Below are 21,648 nucleotides of genomic sequence, written 5' to 3'. Positions count from 1 at the left end.
CTTGGTAGTTGGGCCAAGTGAGAATGACTACAACGGTAATATGGTGTTTTATAGCTAAAGAGATAAAGCAAATTAGCAAATTTCTCTCCATATAAGAATACTATTTGATGCTGAAAAGTAAGGACTACAAGGTTAATTACGGTGTTCTCTAGGCCTCTTGATTGCTTAGGATATTAGAGTCCATTTGTAGACTCATTACATCAAAAGGAAAGAGAATAAACTACAATTGGCACCCTTTTGGTGGTTCGAACTGAAATACAATTCTGATGCTATGCTAGCTAGAGCTGGGTGGAATAAAGTGCTGTCCTTGCTGGCATCAAGTTGCAAATGCATAACATACTCCAACATCAATGGCATCAGTAGATTAATCCAAGGACCCTCTCAGACCAAATTGTTGATCACTAACTACAAAGTGATGACCCAACTAAATCTGGATAGATGCTGGTGATGCCAGAATTGGATAGACCTAATGTAGTGGGACTAGTTGCTGACATTAGACTCTAAACTCCATATTCTAACTGGTTGATGTTAGTTAATGCTTTGCTGACTTCTTGAATGAACTTGTACACTGCTTTTTGTAAAGCTTAGAATTGCTTTTTGCAAAGCTTAGAATTGCTTTTTGCAAAGCTTGGAATTGTTGAGTTCAATTGTGCTTGGACCAGATTATAACAGCCATGACATATCGGGGGATGCTTTAGGGGCTTATCATAGACTTAATTAGGAACATTACTCACTTGCAGATATTAGGATGGTAAGTATGCAATCACACTATGAGGCTATTTCGAGTCCTATAAGTGGAGCCACATGCAGCTTAAGTTGCAGGTATGGACTAGCCTGCTTGTTGGATGCCTCCAACTCCAATTGCAAAGTAAGTTGAGTTGCTCGTTGGGTTGCAAATCGGCTATCTTGCAATAGGTTGACACATGGTCAAAATGGAAGCAAGATGAGTCGCATTCATTCCGGTAGGTATCCTAATTAAAAGAAGGATCTTTTCCCTGTTCTGTCTTAATCAAAGCCTTAACACCCCACCACATGTCATTGCCTCCCTCCTCTTTGGTGCCCCATCCCGATCTTGCCTCCTGTCGGATCTTCTTGGCCATACTGTGCTGAACCTCCCCCAACCTCTCCTCCTCCTTCCCTACCCCTCTCCTTCCCCACCTTGCTCTCCAGTCTCTCCTCATCGCGGCTCTCGATTCTGCCACCAGTCCCTACCATCTTTAGAAGGCCCATGGTCGCCGCCTCCACCTCAGCCTTCACCGCAACAGCTTTCTCATCATCTGCCTCCTCTATTGCATCACCCACTACATCCCTACCTACCCATAATCACTCCTCATCTTCGCCCAAGTCCACTGCCCCAGCCTTTTTATTTGGACTGCTCTCATCTGTAATGCAGCCCTCCATCTGCCTCCTCTTTCTCCATCATGGTCCACCTACTCCACCTTTATGTCACCATGTGCCATCTTTGCCTCCCACCCTGCCCTTCACCTTCTCCACCCTTCTCAAGGCCTGTACTGTTGCCTATTCCCTCTCCATGGGTACCCAAATGCACATCTAGGCCTTTGCCATTGGCAGCTTCAACACCAACCTCCTTATCTAGAACACCTTCATCTGCATGTGCATCAAGTGTTCTGACTTGGAGTTCACTCGCAAGGTGCTGGACAGAATGTCTATCAGAGGCTCCATATCTTGGACTTCATTCATTTCACCTATACCAAGACCGGCAACATGAGCCTCACCAAGGGGCTTTTCTAGAGGACCTTACTGACGGACATGGTGCTGTAGACCACCCTGGTCATGGGGTATGACCACACCCCCTCTTTTCTCCATCTTTCTCGTTTTGCCTCTCTTTTCCCCAAACCATCCTAACATAAGAAATGAGCTTTGTTGTAAATCAGCGACTCCAATTTAAGTTGCAATGCGATTTGAGTTGCAGTGCAACTTCAACTGCAAGACTCCAAACAACTCCTATATAGAAAGCCAATTCACACTATAGTATTATTCCAATATATAGTGAATTTAGAAAGGTAGTATATAATTTAGATAATCAAAGCAAGAAGCTTAACCAAGAAGGCCATATGATTAGGCAATGAGTTGCATGAAATGTTCGATTTCAAATGACTCAAAATCTAGGAGGAGGTCCATTAAGATCTGGTAGAGATGTTTAATTTCTTCAAAACATTGTAGTAGTGCATATAAAAATCCTGTAACTGAGCTATTCGCTGAAGCATTTGCAATGCTACAAGGATGGTAGTTGTAAGGCAGCCATTTTTCACAGATTTATCCAGATTTTTCATAAATTTAGCATGCAAAGTTTGTCTATGGGCTAGGTAGGTTGAGTTATTTAATGTTGATCATGACTCAAATTTTCCACGGTAAGCCTAAGCTTGACTAAAACCAGATCTATATTATTTAGGCTGCAGTTTGCTATGGACATGGATAGGTTACAAGTCTATTGGCTTTTCCTTCATGATAATTCCATCCGTTAGCTTCACAATCCTGAAAGAAGTTATTTTTGCCTATTTTACTATAAAAAACAAACCTGATTATCATATCTCCATTCGAACATTTTTTTTTTTTTTTTTTGTAAATCTTGTCATTGTTTGGTTCCTACTATTTCAGGTATCTTATACATCAGAGAATGTTGTTGAGGGTAAGAAGGCTGCTAAAGAAGCATTGCAGCAAAGGCTTGGATTGAGGAGATCTGATATCCCTTTAGTAGGGATAATTTCCCGATTGACAGTTCAGAAGGGAATTCACCTCATTAAACATGGTATTTGGCGAACACTCGATCGCAATGGGCAGGTTTCTTTTTTTCCTGCATACTGAAATAACCTTCTTTAGTCCATGATTCCAACTCTATAGCTATATGATGATGTTAATACATATATCAGGTCTTTTTATATCTATATGTCATTTCTATATTTTATATCAATTTATCATCTTCACTCAAAAAATAATTTTGATTTTTGAGTGTAGGTTGTCTTGCTCGGTTCTGCTCCAGATCCTCGTATACAAAATGATTTTGTTAATTTGGCAAATCAATTGCATTCTTCGCATTCTGACTGTGCACGCCTTTGTTTAACCTATGATGAGCCTCTTTCGCATTTGGTGAGATTTCAATAAAGTTTTAGTGATGCTTATACCATGTTACGCTTAGCAATACAAAATCTTTTACATTCTCATTTCCCCTTGTTAGATATATGCCGGTGCGGACTTCATTCTTGTTCCATCACTTTTTGAACCATGTGGCCTAACCCAACTTATTGCTATGCGATATGGCTCTATCCCTGTTGTACGTAAAACTGGAGGTAAGTGCCTTAAAAGTCCTTTTTTTTGGGTTTTCTTATTCTAGTTATCTTAGCTATGCATCCTGTTCAGGTTCTTGTGTTGAGTTTCTTTCTCTTTTTTGAGAACATTGTATTTCACAGTATCATATTAAAATTCTATCAAAAGCCCATGAAACAGTGGTTGTGTCCAGATCTGAATTTTGTGGATGGCTTTTCGGATAGAGCAACTGTTCCTACTGGTCTTAATAACCCTTTTTTTGTGTACTCTCCCTTTCTCTCCTAGATTCCACCTTAATGTAATAATTTCTTAATATCTTGCATGCATAATTTTAATGTCATATTTGGCGGAGTTGCTGGTCCAATAAGCAATGAGCAACTCCATTGGATGTGGAGTGATCACATGACATGCAGATCAGACAATTGTCACAATTCCAGCATCCAGTTGACTTTGTGGTGTCAACCAAGATTTTAAAAGCTGATACCAAACCTCACACAGTTTTCCCACCAAAACAAAATGGTATCGGGTTACGGGACTGGTGTTGACAGTATGTTTGGAAACTGAAAGTATCAAAAAGGAATGAAAAATCATCAGTATGCACTGATAGGTCAGGTATGATATCACCAATAGACACCGGTATGAACTCATACTGACCGATGCATACCTGTATGGGTGGTTTTAGAATCTTGGCTCTTATACTAATGTCAGTTTCATATACTAATGGCATGATACTCTGCTGTTCCCATTCTGGTGGTTTTCATATCCATTGTGTCAAGTGTCAACTGTTGGATCACATATCTAATTTGTTAGTGCTTTTCTTGGATGTTCAGAAATGCTGTAAAGAATTCCAGGCAACAAATTTTACTGGGACATTATGCTTTTCTAAAACCATTAGGCATTGAATTGTGAGAAAAATCATGATTTTAACATAGATAATTACAGATATGGCCATGATTTAGTAGATTGTTTGTGTAGGGCGTATTGGATTTGATGTAAATATGCCTTATTACTTGCCTATTCTGACATGTGGTACAGCACCAGTGGCTAGTTATGAGAATATGGATATTTTTCTTGTTTGCTCATTTGAAGATTCTAAGGTCCTTGACACAATTAATGGTATTAAGTATACTGTCAGTTTAGTTTGTATTGGCTTTGATGTAACTTGGCCTAAAGAATCAAGACCCAAGTACCAGCGTAGCATGTGACAAAGCATAAGTTGCTAATTGTTAGAATGTGGGTGTTGCTCTAATGAGTTATGATATCTTCATATGGTAAACAAAGAAAAAGGATGTTAGACCAGACTAAGCAGTTTGTGAACTTCCTTTATTTCCTCTTTTCTCTCTTTCCCTTCTGTCCGATTTTTATTAATAATTTATTCAGTATTTAATCAGTTTACTCTTCTTATATTTTCTCTCTTTTACTTGCTGATTCTCTAAAGGGAAAAGCCTCTCATCTGTTTTCTATCATGAAGCCTTTAAAAATGATCTGTTGTCTATAATCTCTTTTTCTCTCTAGTTTATTTCGAGTTCTTCTATATGTTTTCCTAATATAGCTAAGAGATCACTGGAATTGATTAATGAACGTAAGCCACTTTTTTCATGCTTCTCTTTGATCTCTAGATCTTATGCAGATTTATGTATTCCAGTCATTTTATAATTCTCTAGTTACTATTTCTCACCATATAGGCATATTAGATTTGAGGATAAGAGGTCACCCTTTGCATTTTGCAGGACTCTATGACACTGTTTTCGATGTAGACAAGGATAAACAAAGAGCTCAGGCACAAGGTCTTGAACCAAATGGGTTTAGTTTTGATGGAGCAGATCCTGGTGGTGTAGATTATGCTCTTAACAGGCAAGCATCAGGACTTGGTTTAATATATTGTTGCATATTTAATGCTACAATATGTAATTATAATTATGAATTTCAAAATGGATGACTAAGAAAGTCTTTTGTAGGTGATAATGCAGTTCATATCTGTTTGGTTTATTTTTATGATAATTGCTTTATCATTTTAAAATTAAGATGGTAGATTAGCAAAATGTGTTGGAAACTCTGTTTGACAATAGTCTATATTTCCATTAAGAACAACTATTTATTGTACATGACAAAGTATCTAATACTACAGAAGTATTTTGTTTCCTAGATAAGTAATACTGGAGAACTCTCGGGAACCTTAATGTGGTCATGTCTCGCAAATGTAACGAACCTGAGGATTTTTGTGATGCAAACTATTTTCTAATATGTTATGCTTCCAAAAAAATATCATCTGAAAATTAAAATCTGGAACTGTTAAGCACAGTAAAAGAATTCTAACCAACTTACAAGCATAGTGCGTGGAAAGTATTCAATGCATGCAAATTGCTGAAAGTTAATATTAATCAAGTGTTTGTGTGCAAATTAAGCATGAGATCAGAAACAAATCATTGAAAATTGTGAATTGTTGAAGGACTCATGCTGATGGATTTTTATTAATTTGAAATGGGACACTTGCATGCCGCTAAATGACAATGTTGCATCTGGGTCCTTGCTGAAAGTTAATATTAATCAAGTGTTTGTGTGCAAATTAAGCATGAGATCAGAAAACAAATCATTGAAAATTGCGAAGAGTGTTGAAGGACTCATGCTGATGGATTTTTATTAACTTGAAATGGGACACTTGCATGCCGCTAAATGACAATGTTGCTTCTGGGTCCTTGCTCTTGGATTGCAACAGTTGCTACTTAATTGAGCAAACACATCCTTTCATGAATGACAGAGGAGATGCGCAGACCAAAGGTTTGCCAAAAAAAATCAAGTTAAGGGTATGATGAGCAGGAAACTTGAGGGATAATTTCAGATCTTCCGAAGCATGCAAAACCTTTTGTGTGTAGGTACCTTACCAGTATGGTACAGTGCTGTATCACATGCAATATGCCTGTTGAAACCAGCATAACAAAAAGGAGGTGTATACCGTGCCAATACAGACTAGTACTATGAGCCACACTGGCAATAGTACCTTACTGGCATGTTATCATTCTTAAGATTTTTTTTTTTTGGCTAATTATAAGATAATATCTGTTTTTAGTGAAAGATGAAAATGTCAAATAAACAATTTCACTTTATTCGTTAAGGCAATTATTGGGTGTATTTTTTTTCAGAGCAATCTCTGCCTGGTATGATGGTCGGGAGTGGTTTAACTCCTTGTGTAAGCGAGTTATGGAGCAAGACTGGTCTTGGAACCGCCCTGCTTTGGACTATATGGAACTCTACCATGCAGCACGGAAGTAAAGGCATGCAAGAAGAACGTATGGTAAGCGTGATGTAAGCTTATATAATTCTTGACAGTATCCTTGTACAGTCTTTTGGTCTTCTGATTCATTTTTTTTAGTTATATAATTAGCAGGACTAGCTTCTCTATTTTCAGCATATGTCTCACCTCTCAATAATGTACAGAGCAAGAGCTCGAATGTTTCAGGCATTTTATGCATTTTGGTTGCATTTTAAATTACAGTCATATAATGCAAATTTGCTGCTTATTATCTCAGGAAAATTAGCTTATGCATTTTCTCCGGCGTGGTTGAAATCCTTTTAATATATGATGTCCAACATTATAGTTAAAAACGCCCACGGAGTTTGACAAAACTTCTGTAAAGGCAGTATTATCATAGAGAGACTGCAAGGATGGCTCCAAGTTAAATTGTCCTTATCAATTCGATAACCTGGCGCTGATCGTGATGCATATCTAAAAGCCATAAAGCCATCAGCTCTCTTGTCACAAATTTAACAAGTATATGCTCCTTGGGTAATGATGCAACGAAATCTATGCTTTGCTACAGCTTTTGTATGAGTGGTCTGAAATGCCTATTGGTGGCACAATGGACAAGACTATTTGCTTGGGCATATCCACTGTTGTGATGAGGATTTCTCCTTGGCCTATTCAGAGTTTGATGGAATTTTAATTTATCTAATGGATCTCATCAGGATAATTAGGCTGTGCATCTTCTAATAATTGCAATTGTAAACTGATGGTTCAACCAGCTTTATGCCTTTATCCCACATTGGTGGCACTCTTCTCTACCTCGGAGAGGTCTAGGGTTTAAACCACCATATTTCTCAAAATACAATCTTACGCTAACGGAGAATTCTAAATTCCCTATGCTAATCGCTTGTTACGAAATTCATGGAAAAGAGAAAAAAATGCTGTTTTTTCATAGAAAGGAAAGTTATTAGATTTTTAAATTCGTTCACTTTCTGATGAAATAAATTCAGGAAAAATCAGTTTTTTTTTTTTTTTTTTTAATAAAAAACATTCTCTAAGCAATTTTTCATGCAACAAAAGGAAAGGAATTCCTTTCACCAATTTCTCCGCATTAACAAGGTGAGGAGATAGAGCTAATTCAAAGCTCGGTAAAAATAAGTGAATTTTGTTATACAGGGTTCAAGAAGGACGTTTTAAATGAATTCTCTTATTTAAAGCTTTCAAGCTGTTGATTTTATGTGAATCTAGTGGCTTGGGGACTATAACTAATTTAGATGTTCAACTTTATATATAATGTTGCCCATGGTATTAAGTCGGCAACTATAAATGTGTGAAATTACATATAAGTCCGAATCGATCGTACATCGTGTATCAAGTCAGGTCGGTGGAAAATCGAGATGGTTCGGTTGAGAAAATGGTATGTTGGAGGAGGAAGAGGAAAAGAGAAAAAAAAGAGGAGAGAGAAGGGAGATATAGGTCGGTGGTCGGTGGTGAAGGATTGTAGAGGCCTTCGCGGCTCAATGTCGTTCAATAAGATATTTAATCGAGCGAGAAAAAGAGGGGGGTGACATATTGGAGGAAGGAGCAACCAATGGAGAGGCTATTAGAGTTTATCGAGTGGCTAAAGTGGTCATCGAGCAACAAAAAATATAATATATCTTGGACTACAGAAAAACTAACTTTTTTTATTCAACTTAGGAGGGTGGTTGTTCAGAATTTTGTTTTTAATTCAGCCAAGTAGTGTGGAGACTGACAGATGGTAGTCTTACTTTTTGATGTTGCAAAATCTGGAAGCTTATATGTATAAGCTTGTAATCTTCTATGTGGTTGTCAGATATACTACAGACTAGACACTGTAATCTTTTCTTAATATATTAAGCTTGGCTTCTCCTTTTACCCAAAAAAAAGAGCATTGAATCTATAAATAATTTGACGATAAAGGGAGATATTAAAGTGTGAAGATCAGACTAAAATGAATAAAATTTAAAAAATATTGGAGATTTTTTGAGGTTGAAGAAAATGACATTGTGCTACATATTGTGTGATATGGACCTCAGGAAGAAAACCCATAGTGGGTCTTAGGAAGAAAACCATAGTGGGAGAGCCCAAAGCCAGTATCTTTGACCACTCAACCAAACTAATATCATATTTTTTAATATATATATATATATATAATATATATATATATATAATAAAAATATAATATATATATAATATATATATAATAAAATAAAAGTAGAATAACAAAGGCTTTATGTCTAAACTTATAGCTTGATATTTAGGTGCCTATATTATAAAATCGTGCGGATGAAGCTGCGACTTTGGAACAGGGGTAACCGTCTTTGTTTATGTGTCATTTTTTTTAAAAATGAAGATGAACAATGAAATCGGCAAATTAATTATTGGCTTCGCTGTTATCAAGGTTTTTTAAAAAAAATCATGAAACAAGGGTGTTCATTTCTATTTTACGCTCGCCGCGCTAGAGGCTCTTCAACGGTCTCTCCGACAGCTCCTCCTTGTCTTTTTTTTTTCTATCCTCTGCTCTCTCTATCTCTCTCTCTCGGTCGAGCGGCAAATGAAATAGAGGCCTTTGCAATCCTCCAAGTGCGCTGATGGCCTATCTGTGGCTGTCACCGACGTCTCCTCTAATCATGCCTTCCCCCTTTTCCTTCCCTCTCCTCTCTCTTTCTTTTCTTCTCTTGGTTCGCCTCATTTTCTTTGTGTTGGTTCATCTCAGTCCAGTCCGATATGTATCCATATCGATCTGTACCATCAATCGATCAGCATGGGCTTCGATATCGAGTTCGCGAACATTACCTAAATGACTCGATAAATCGGCCTTATCATCTTGCTCTATGAATGAACCTGAAATATGGATTGCTAGGTCTTTTCCTTCGATATTAGACCAAATATATGTTTGTTAAAAAAGTTTCTAAACCCAATGGACAACCATTGCCACTTAAAGACATATAATATGAAAGAAACTGCACATTTGCCAAAGTTTAATTATTGAAAATCTTCATCAAAACCATCAAGCCCTTGCTCAGATGATATCATTCCTCACCTCTTGGCCAAGATGGGAGTCTACCTCTTGTTGGATTCACTTGAAGGATGAATGGACACAGGATAGAATGTAAGAATTAGCCTCTCCTACTCGTACATGCGCGCATGCATGTGCATATACATGCAAACACCCATTATCCTCACGTACATGTGCATGTATTCCATAAGTGGCAGTGTATGGTGTGATGCATGATATTCCTCTCAATTTCTTATAACAAGAAAATTAATCAAGCTTAATAATATCATCACAACAAATCTCCCTACCATGTAGAAGTTTAAAAACAACAATTAGTACTCATCCTGTTAACAAAAGGAAATGACTAGGAGGAAGATTGAGTAGTGCCTCTCCAATGCCGTTCTAGAGATGACAAGCACGGAAAGGAAGGTGTTGAGAAGAGACAAATGTATCAAATGTAGTTTAATACTCTCTCCTGTGACAAGGGAATAAAAATGAACTCGAACTTGCCGAAACAAACATGCATCTTGCTTACTGAAAATAAACCTTGACACAATACGTATATGTTGCTGATCGGAAGATTAGATCTGTCCAATTCAACACGCTCAATCAGAGAGACTCTAAACTTGAGCATAGGTGAATAGATGTATAGCTAATGTAACTGAGGTGCTTGTTGTTGCATGAAAATAGAGAGCAGGCCATAATTGGGTTATGCATAAGAATTGGGATATGCCCTGGATGTGATCACATATGAAAATATGGGTAGGCAAAATGGATATCATCACGATTAGGGGTGTAAAAAATTTTGATTAAATCATCTAAACCGTCCAACCCGATCCAAATCGAAACAAATATGATGATTTAACTGATTCGGTTCAGTTGAATAAAATAGAAAAATCGATATTTCATTTAGTTATTGATTTATTGATATATGTGATCCATTGGAATCGAACCGACAAATCGAAATTAAAATACTATCATTTTATATATTTATATATATATACCTATATTACATACTTCATATATTTATATATACACTTATGTTACATGCATATTCAAAATTGATTATGTACTTTATATGAATTAAGAATCTAAAATGTTATTTGATCCTATTTCAATCCAATTTAGATCAAATTTATTTAATTATAAATAATAATAAAAAATAAAAAATAAAAATTAAATCGATCAATCGTTTAAATCAGAAAATCGTTCAAACCGTTCAAATACTTGAAAAGCTATATGAATAAATCGAATCGATAGAAAATCGAATCGAAGAAAAAATTATATTTAGTCAAATATTTAATTTTAAAACTTTTTAAATCAAATATCGATTTATTTTAAAAAATTACTTAAAATCGAATCAATCGAACTATTTTTAATCCTAATCACTGTAAAATTGAGAATTGAGTGAGAATATACGGACAACTAGAAGTATCAAATCATCGTTGTTAAGTTAAAATGATGAGACCTGTGATATCTTAAGCTGGTAGTAAATGACAAATCTTCAACAAAACAAAATCTAGTGCCTTGAAATGGATGGCCATGATTAATTTATGTGAGCAACAAGATGTATAGATCAAAGATGAAAAATGAAAAAGTAAATTATCCAGACTCTTCTTGAGATTTGGGGTAATTACTGATCCCAACCAACGTTTTAAAAATACACACGTATTTTTTAGTCAAATATAAAAATTTAAAATATAAAAAATAAAAAATATTAAAATATAAAATATAAAATATTTTAAGATTGAAATAGATTAGATAGTAATAATGTTAATAAGATCATTAGTTTATTTAACAGAAAGATATTCATGATGAAATTATGTGTTATATATATATATATATATATATAGCAATTTAGGTGGTAGAATGTATATTTTTAAACAGTTGGATGAGGATCTGCAACTACCTCAAACTTCGGAGGAGGATACTGTAATATAGTTAAAATAAAAACATTCAATGCTCCTCTCACGTGGACCTCGTGTGCAAAACGACGGTACGTTGTGTCTGCGGTGGACTCTCACCGGAATCCACTGTTTCTAGTTTCTCTCTGGTTCGCCGACAGAGGGACTGAGAGAGAGCACACACCTACTATCTTTTTGCCCAAGAACTCCGTTCTCGAATCTGCGAGAAAGAAAAATTCGATTTTTTTTTCCCCTATCAGCAATGGCGATAAAGACCCCCATTGGCGGGCTGAGGCTGGCCTCCCCGCCCTCGGCCTTTCTGCGAGCCCCTTCCAAGAGGGCCACCGTCGCTTGCCCACCCCTCCGGACCTCCTTCTTTAACGGCGGAGGTATGGATCCCATCTTTGTGCTGGTTTTTCGATGCATCTTGGCTCTGATTTCGATCCCACCGCCCTGTTTAGACCACTTTGATGGCGAACATGGTGTAAGCCTTTTGGTCGGAACTCTGAACCACGGCTGAAAACAATCAGCGGCATCTCATGCTAATCTTTGATGTTTACTTGAATTTTTTTATCGATTAATGGTGAATTTTTGGAAGGGTTCATGGGAGATTGTATTTTGTTTGATCTGTTGATTTAAAGCTACATAGATGATGATTGAGGGTTCTTGAGAGTAAAAACTTATTATAAAGATGAAATTTTGAAAAAAAAAAACTTTCCTTCTGGCATGTTTTGGAATTTAGGGTAGATTATGCTGTACTGGCTGAAGGGCGGCATAAATTATCTGGACTTGTTATTGTATACACCACGGTTTGCCATTGTGGATTCTAGACGTGTTTTTCCGGTATTCACTGAATTTTTTAGTTCAACAAGTGGTCGCGATATAGATGTTTGTACAATTTCTTTTGTTGCAACGTTTTCTTTCTTTGTCAAGGCCATATGGAACTTCTTGTTTTTATGCTTTACAGTGGGTGCTTTAAAAGCTGTAGAGATTCGAACATCCAGGTTTAACAGACAGAGATGTGGTGGGCTTCGTGGAGGTGGTCTTGGTGCCCAGATGAACCTATTTGATCGGCTGGGTAGGGTAATCAAGGTGAGATTTAAAGACAAAATATTCGACGATGTCATTTTATGATATCAATTGCTAATTCCTTCTGATTCTTTCAACTAATTAATATCGTTTGGTAATCCTATTGCATGTGTAGTCCTATGTAAATGCCATCATAAGTTCTTTTGAAGATCCAGAAAAAATATTGGAACAAGCTGTAATCGACATGAACAATGACTTGACAAAGATGCGCCAAGCCACTGCTCAGGTTTGACTTTTAGTACCTCCTTGATATCAGCAAGTATATATCTTGCATATAGTGGAGAAAAATACTAATCTGGCCCTGATCTACACTTTCATGCTTACACCAGTCTGCCATTTTTTATTCTTTTCTTTTTGTATGTAATCTTTTCACATCATTCTTCTATGTTCAAGGTATTAGCATCCCAGAAGCGTTTGGAGAACAAATATAAAGCTGCACAGCAAGCTTCTGATGATTGGTAATACCATGTTTGAGATACTACTTTCCTACAAAGTTGATATGTGTGAATAAAACCTTTAACTGGCAGCTTAAGTTTTATTAACAGGTATCGTAGGGCACAACTTGCTCTGGCAAAAGGAGATGAGGATCTTGCTCGTGAGGCCCTTAAGAGGCGTAAATCTTATGCTGTAGGTATTTTTTTTTAGACGTTAATAAACCATAATTTTGAAAGCATTGCTATTGTTATTATTTATTTTCATCTTCAGGGAAAGCCTTTGTTGTAAACTCAATTGCATTGCTAAAATGTAGTGGTATATCAGTTTCAACATAGCCTTCTTAAATGGTCTGTCACTGCAATAAATTGAAGAATAAGGAGAAAATAGAGGACAAAGCATTAATAGTGTAAGCTACTGGTAGTCTGATGGTCTCCATTTGCAAATAGATAGAAGGTAGTCTCTATATTAAATTGGTTCTACAACTGTCTCTGAGAAGTGATAGTTTTTATTCCTACAATCAGCTTTTGCTTTGAAACTGTAAGCTATCTTTTCTCTCTGGATCAATTGCACATAGGACAATTACTTTGAGAGTTTGAGGGTCAAGTGAGGGTCACCCCCTTCATTTTTTATATTTTATTCAACTTCCTTAACACATGTTTGAGAGAGTTGACGTTAATTTTTCGTCTGATGATTCAAGTGTAAGTAGCATTTAGACCATCTAATCCTGATACAATATGTCAATTGTATCTTAATTTCTTGGGATATGCCTTGGTCAGTCAAAAATTTTGAAATACCAGTTGGTTTTTGATCATGGAGAGTGTTATTAAAGACCAAGAATAAACCAGCAAGAGGTGAAAACATTTTAAGACATGCAGAAGGGAAATGGAGAATACGCTGAAACAAGAAGGCTAAATAAAAGCAAAATATAAATGGAGATCGTACGAAAAGAAAAGGCCAAATAATAGACAAAATATTCTTGTTTCATACTTGCATCAACAGACATATTATATAAAGAAAGGAGTTTTCCAAAGCTGAGAGCATGTATCGAGAAATACCTGGAGACTATTTCTTGTCTTCCCAGCACGAATGGCTGTGATTTCCACCAGATTAAAGTTCTATAGATGTGCACTTTCTGTTTTTGTAGCAAAATTAAGGTGTAGATTTGTAATGGGCATGATTGTGCATAATTTATCCATGTGCTAAACATAAAGAACTATACATACATGCAAAAAATCCTTTTTGGGGGATTACATTCTGATTAAATATATCTGTTATATACATGTATTTTAACTTAGCTGTATCTGAGTGGTCGGTAAATATTGATTTATGGAGTCAGGATCTTTCAGCAACCACATTTATATATAGTTTCTTTCTTTCTTTCTTTCTTTTTCTTTTTTCTTTCTTTCTTTTTTTTTTGGTTGCCTCTATTAGTCACTTGTGTGGGAGATTTTGCTCTTTTAGTAGAATGCAGGTAGTGTAATATAGAAGTTAATGATATTGGCAAAATCAGATGACCCTAGAGATAGACCTAATCATTGAACTACATAACTTATATTCTTAAGTTCTGTCTTATTTTAATAAACTAAAAATTTAAGATGGTTTAAGGCATTATTGACAAGTTACAATACTTTCAAAGTCTATTGTAACTTGTAAATATATACTAAACTCATTTATGAACAATAATTGAAGCATTGAATATTCATCATTATTTTAAGCTCAAATGGCAGAGACAGCTGGAATTCAATTGTACAATTTGGTGGAGACTCGAGCTTGGGTGCAGGGATTGAAATGAAAAACCTTTTGTAGTAAATTATTTAACACTTTAGCTAGGAAATTCCCAAGAGACAAATGTTGTTTGCTTCTAGTGTAATGAAATTCTTTGGGATCCGATATGACAAACCTCATTGCTTATAGAAAAATGTTACAAGAAAATGCTTTCTGCACAAACACACACACACACATACACACACACACACACACACATACACACACACACACATACACACACACACACACACACACATATATGTATGTATATATATGTGTATGTGTGTGTATATATATATACACACATGTATGTGTACACACACACCACACACACATATGTATATACATATATGTATATGTACATATATGTATATATGTACATATACATATATGTATATACATATGTGTGTGTGTGTGTACACACATATATATATATATATATATATATATTATATATATATATATGTACACATATATGTATATATATATATATATATGTCTGTATATATATATACATATATATACAGATACACACACATATGTATATACACATATATGTATATATGTACACACACACACACACACACACACACACACACACACACACACACACACATATATATATATATATATACACACACACACACACATATATGTGTATATATATATGTATATATACACATATACATATATAAAGTACATATTTATGTGTGCCTATGCAAGTGCTTGTGCTTTTATATGCATTCATCCTGTGCGACCACCTATGGTATAGTTAGTATAATTTGTGGTGATAAATAGGAACACTACTCCTTTACTATTTTGTCTGAAATTTAACATTAATTCCCCTTTTTCTTTTAACTGTTGAGGTTCTAATTACTTTAATTAAACCTTTTTTTTATCTAGGATAATGCAAGCTCGCTAAAAGCTCAGCTTGATCAGCAGAAAGGTGTGGTTGATAATCTCGTATCCAATACCCGGGTGAGCATACTATCTTTGCGAGGCCATATTATTATTGTAGTTCCTTTTACCTGTTAATGCTTTACTCTGATGAGGCACATTTGTCACCTCAAACTATGTTCTTTCTCTGATTTTCTCTTTAATACTTAGAAACTATTTTTACTGCAATCACCCAATGATGTCTTGATATTTATGACAGTGATATATTTTTAAAATCTTTACTTTAATATTTGGTAGCATGTTCTCTTTCTAGGTAAAAATGGTCAAGTTATTTAGAGACTGAAGTTTGAATAAGGAAAAATACGCCTTAACAAACTGACAATTTGGACAATGAGGATGAAAATAGGGATTGACTTGCCCAACTTCCATAGGTCGAACATGCTGCCCATCTGCTTTGAGAGAGAGCTACATGTTCTTTATATCATCAGCTATGAAAGAAAGCGAAAAAAGTCTTTCATAGCCAATATTTTAGATACTCTAGCTATCGATAATTCCTTAGATGAGCTTTTGAAGTACCTTTTGGAAAAAATAGAAGAACTCCAAAAGCACTTCAACTGGGGTCAGCATAGAAAGTTTGTGCTTTATGACTAAAGCACAAAAAGAGAGGCTTTATTCTGTGCGATGGGAGTTTGGTAGGAGGGGTGGTAACAACAATTAGTTCTATAATTTCAGAGAGAGAGAGAGAGAGAATTGTCATATAACCTATTTGAAGCCACCACAGGTATGCGAATGATGCATAATTATTTCCGCATTAGAGGAGTAGCTGCACCTTAACTTTTTGTAATGGATGCAACATTTGCATATCTAAGCATGGCATTTTGGTTTCTTTGTAAGATAATTTTGGAGAATACTTTGGTTGAAACTGACGAGTTTCAGAGAAAATAAAGAATGTATACTTTTGGTTAACTTGTGTAAGATAGTATTCTGAGGGCAGGTTTGTGTTCTTATTTTATTCTATTGAAGTTTTGGATCTAGTCAGACTGACTTCATATTCTTCGATCTCCTATCTATTTTAGTTACTGGTTGTGAGAGGATTTAAAGTCATTGTGTCCTGGTTCTATAAAATGTTAGGTGTCTTTTACATTTGGCTCCATGAAGAACAAAATTTATTTATTTTCCTTTATCCTTAATTCCTTATTATTGTGTTCGAAATTTCTATACAAAACAAGTTAACATCTTTTAGTCCAAGGTTTAAGCCTTTACTTCTCTCTTCAGGTAAAAAGGTTCTTTATTTAACTATCTATTTTAGTTTCAGTTGCCATGGAAGATTAAGGGCAGTTTAGATACTTCGTTTCTTTGTTCAAATTTGAAATTTATACTCCAAATAGGGTTGCTATATAGACTAGGTTTCCTACATTAAGGTATCTTGGTGAAATAGGAATCACTAAGTTTTTTATTCATATTTTAATCTTTGAATTTACTTGAAGGGTTATCACCGAGTAGTTTTTGATGAGATAGGTAATATTTAGCATTTGAATCCTTTAATTGGGAAGATCTTGAAGTCAATAGGATTAAGTTTTGAAAATTTAAGTTTCCCCATGCATGGGTTTCTATTGGACCAAACTTTGTAAGTTCTTCCTTTTTATATTTATGTTTTATCTTTTTGCAAGTCTCTTTACACAAAGGTCCAAATTCCATTATACTGAGTCATAATAGGAGCATCACTTGTTTCCTTGAGAAAAGGTGGTTCTTTTGGTTCGTGTTTTTTTTGCTCCTTTGGCTACAGTCATCCATGAGTACGTGACTCACTGCTTTATTGGCAAAGGCCCTTTCTTTCATGCTTGGCATGGCAAGTGCTAGCCGATCTTATGTCTAGTCTATCATCTAGAGCAAAGCTTCAAAGGCAAATTGATCAGTAGCCCCATAAATAAAAAAAGGAAAGAAAGTACCAGCAACCTTCTCACCAATGTTTAAAAAATCGGTACTGGTGACTGTCTCGATCACCAGTCGATTCAGTACGGTACCGAACCGGTACCATACCTATATGGTACGGCGGCGTGCCGGTACGGTACCGAACCATTTCCATACCTACACATGGTATGGCGGCGTGCCGGTCAAACTGGCACGCCAAATTTTTTTGGCTTTTTTTTGCATGGAAGGTGTCCAATCAAGTTTTTATAAATTATTAAATAATTTAAAATTTAAAATAATATTTAGTGATATTCATTAATGTCTGTATCACTCTGATACATTTTTAATCGCATGTGACATGAATCTAAGCATGACATTATGTTATCTAGCATCCTAAATAATCAACCATGGACTAGATATTATTAGATTCTAAAATACTTAAATTAATTAAAAAATCTAAAAATACTCAATACGTATTGATCATCAGAATCTGGTCAATCGTCGATGTCCATAAATAGTAGAATTATCTACATAGTCAGGAGAAACATCAGTCCATCCTTTTAGCTACATAGCATTATAATCTTTTGTGTTCATTCCATAAGGTAGATGCATTGGATTATAACTCATCTTTGATCCCTCACTGAGATCCTGACTCTGAGAGCTATCGTTGGGCTGATAGCCTGATCGTGAAGGGATCCATCCAAATATATCGGCAGCAAAGTTCGATCCATAAGACGCTCCGAATTGCACAGGATAGTAGCCACTAGAAGATGATGTCTCCGATGCACCATATCCATATCCGTAAGGATCATAGGCTGCCTATGGCTGCGGATAAGAGAATCCAGAATATAAGAACAAACCTGATACATCTATGGATCCTATTCTACGTGCAAGGTCATCTGTAGCTGCATTATATCCTGAACAACCTTGCAGAGCCCGTCGTTTTTATGAAATCGTATCGTCATGGATTCTACTAGCTTGTACACTGTGGTCCCTATCCTGCGTGGTGTGTGTAAACTGAAACTCACCAGTGAATAAAAAATCACCAACCGGCTGCATCTCCTATCCTCCGATCCCTCTATGATCATCAGATCCATGAGTAGTTGAAGAACTATCATCACTGCTCTGTCTAGTGTTCGAATTCGAGTGAACCGAATGCTTACTCTCTATTGGAGTTGCAACTATCTTTTCTTTTCTTGTCTCTGTGCCTGGCAGTTGTCTGTCCTCTCATCATACCTTGCTCTGGCTGCCTAGGCTGTAAGGGTGGATGCTGTGGCATATCGGTTGGAGGTCTATGTAGAATGTTGCTACTTACCTACTGAGAGGCGTCCACCCCAATCTTAGTAGCAATAAAACTGGCAGGTCGTGGAGACGATTCTGGCTCATCAAGCTCTGACTCCTGCTACTGACTCATAATCCATCCGATCATCGGATCTTCATCTTCATTAATAAAATCACTCGTAGTTGGATCTGAGTACTTCAGCTGAACTTCCTTCTCAATACATTTGAGCCTCAGCCTCAAATTATAATGCACGTACACAAGATCATTATGGCATTCCTATTTTAGACGGTTCCTCTGTTTGCTATGGATAAGGACAAAGGTCGATCAGTTATGCTCACATCCACTTGATGAAACTGTCTGGAAGAGGATCTTGATGGCAAGTCTTTCAAATTTCATGCGAATCCACCAAAATGCACCCATCATTCAGCTGTAAAATCATTGAAATTTAGCAAAATCAAAAAGATGATTGAATATATCAATATGATAATATATTTATTAATATATATTTGGATTCATCTTTGATTTGTTTCGGATCGCTGCATTACTTCCAAATAATTCTGTGCCCTCCTTAAATATTTTTGTCTGTAAAAAAATTATTTGTTATAAAATCTTAGCTGTTGAAGATACAGCTAAGTTAATAAATATCATTGAACTTAACTTGTTCAAGATATATAGCTGCGGTGTTCATATCAGGCTCCATCTTATCTATTATATTTCGTAGGGAGGACAAAAACTCTTCACCCATGCCAATACCAGGTATGGAGTACTGGAATCTCGGATTTAGATAATAAGCTGCACAAGTGCACATGGATTTTCATAATTGATTAAGTTTATTTATACAGATTTTGAAAGAGTTTTTGATTTGCTGCTTACCTGCTAAATGTAACTCCTTATCCATTTGATAGCTCCATCGATGGTCGATGATCTTGATGTACTTATCAGCATGCTGTGGATCTGCCATCTTGATTTGTTACTTTGCCCTCTCCATCATATAATACAAGAAGCTGATCTGGGGGTATCGCTTGCCATCCACAGTCCGAAGCACTTCTTATAGAGGCTTGATAGCTGCTACTATCTTCACGATCTGCTGATTGTCTCGTCATAAGCTCTCCACATTGCTCCCCTCAGTGTTTGTCCTTATATATCTGCTTTGTTGCCACTCAGGACTGACAAACATCTGATGTAGATATATCTTTTTTTTTATCAGACTATCAAGTGCTATATAATTAATAGCAAATCTGTGACATCTCTGGTCTCAATATATCATCCCTAGCAAACTGCCGCATAAATGATAGGAACTATATATGATTGTAGATGAATCTAGTGATGCTTTGTGTTGACTCCACTACCTTCTGCACCCTATAAATCTTTTCAATATCTATCAACATCAGATCGATACAATGTGCAACACACGGGATCCAAAAAATATACGGTCGTTGCTTCATCAATATCTCCCCTGCAGCCTTATACTGTGGTTCGTTATCTATAATAACCTGCACGACATTCCGCTCTCCTACCTAATCAATCACCTCCTCCATCAATCTGAGGATGTAGCTGACATCGTGCACCTCAGCTGAAGCATCAATAGATCTGTGAAAAAATGTTCTTCCATCACAATATTCAAAAAGTTGATGATGCTTCGTTTAGTAGGATCAATCCAATCATCATACATCACAATCAACCTATATACCGGCCACTTGCTCTGATACGAGGCAATCCATTTTTCAAGATCCTTCTTATTTTGGTCAAAAAGCTCACCATGGATATCCCTTGATCCTAAAGGATCTACATCTGGACTGGCATCCTGTATAGATGAAATGGCAGAGCGATAATATGGGTTGTCTGCTGCATTCGCTAGAATGTAATTAAAGTGAAACCAAGATCCAAAAGCTCACCACATATCCTTCTTATCTTTCTTCAATATAGTATTTGCTTGGAATCTTTACTAGAAAATACATAAGGATTTAAATCGTGGATAGTGGCTTCTGTTGGGATCTCTCTAGAGGACTTCTTTCTACTGCCAAATGCTTCCAATATGGATGTAAGATGACTATTGCCTTTACTGGTGGACTTTGTAACTGAGGATGTCCTCCTAAATCGTGACTTAGATTTTGCTGCAGTGTTCTTTGAGCCTGACCTGCCCTCATAAGCCGACGGCCCAAATCGAGCACTATGCCTGGCTATCTCCTCTAGCTGTCACTGATCATCCAAGCTCGTCCGAATGGCAACATTGATCTATGCCTGCTCATCATCTGAAACAGATCCTTCCTCTGACTCTCTAGAGTGATAAGAAGGTGGTTCTGCTGCTCGATGATCTACCTCTGCTTTTTTCATTAAATTTTTTTTCTTTAGCTATTTTAAAATCAGCAAAGTGTTTCTTTGTTAACTGATGAATCTTCTGTGGACACTTACGGCACAGTTATATCTGGATAGCCGCTAATCAAATGTTGCTTCAACCGTGTAACTCCTCTTTCTTTGAATTCTATGCTACATCATTTGCCTCTCTAATGATGCCGATCTGAGAGTATCTTCCCATACTCTCAATCAATGTCACGTTCTGGATTTTTTTTTCCTTGATGGATTTCAGAAAATTGATAAGCACGTCACTTCAATAATTACGTAAAAATGATAGATTTCGTTTACCTAATTTTTCTATATTTTTTAAATTATTTATTTATTTTTTAAAATAAAATATATTAAAATTTTAAAAAATTATGAAAAAATAATTTGATCTTAGATCCATATAGAATCTTACTATGGATACTACATATAATTTTTTTAGATGGTGGACAAGCATTAAATGCTGTTTTTTTTTCAA

General features: G+C 36.0%; 2 protein-coding genes across 3 annotated transcripts in view; both read left to right on the top strand.

The window, feature by feature from the left end:
* Positions 1-6,952, top strand: part of LOC105035295 (starch synthase 3, chloroplastic/amyloplastic) — a 40,422-nt gene extending 33,470 nt beyond the window's left edge. Inside the window, exons 12-17 of one of the 2 annotated variants that reach the window (XM_029262293.2) lie at positions 2,620-2,802; positions 2,977-3,108; positions 3,197-3,308; positions 5,016-5,139; positions 6,426-6,577; positions 6,813-6,952. In XM_029262293.2, the coding sequence (XP_029118126.2) occupies positions 2,620-2,802; positions 2,977-3,108; positions 3,197-3,308; positions 5,016-5,139; positions 6,426-6,555 (681 nt within the window). In that variant the 3' untranslated portion in view covers positions 6,556-6,577; positions 6,813-6,952. Of the gene's footprint in view, positions 1-2,619; positions 2,803-2,976; positions 3,109-3,196; positions 3,309-5,015; positions 5,140-6,425; positions 6,773-6,812 lie in introns of those variants that run through there. The other variant, XM_010910820.4, reaches the window with a different exon arrangement.
* Positions 6,953-11,586: 4,634 nt separating this feature from the next.
* The window catches only part of LOC105035312 (membrane-associated protein VIPP1, chloroplastic), a 29,201-nt gene continuing 19,139 nt past the window's right edge, over positions 11,587-21,648 (top strand). The window contains exons 1-6 of the mRNA XM_010910843.4: positions 11,587-11,838; positions 12,417-12,541; positions 12,654-12,764; positions 12,932-12,996; positions 13,084-13,165; positions 15,644-15,718. Coding sequence (XP_010909145.1) covers positions 11,712-11,838; positions 12,417-12,541; positions 12,654-12,764; positions 12,932-12,996; positions 13,084-13,165; positions 15,644-15,718 — 585 coding nt within the window. The 5' untranslated portion in view covers positions 11,587-11,711. The remainder of the gene's footprint in view (positions 11,839-12,416; positions 12,542-12,653; positions 12,765-12,931; positions 12,997-13,083; positions 13,166-15,643; positions 15,719-21,648) is intronic.

This window comes from Elaeis guineensis, chromosome 1 (assembly GCF_000442705.2).
Source record: "Elaeis guineensis isolate ETL-2024a chromosome 1, EG11, whole genome shotgun sequence".
NCBI lineage: Eukaryota > Viridiplantae > Streptophyta > Magnoliopsida > Arecales > Arecaceae > Elaeis > Elaeis guineensis.
Note: the sequence above shows the minus strand (reverse complement) of the source record. Positions and strands in the feature narration are given on the sequence as shown.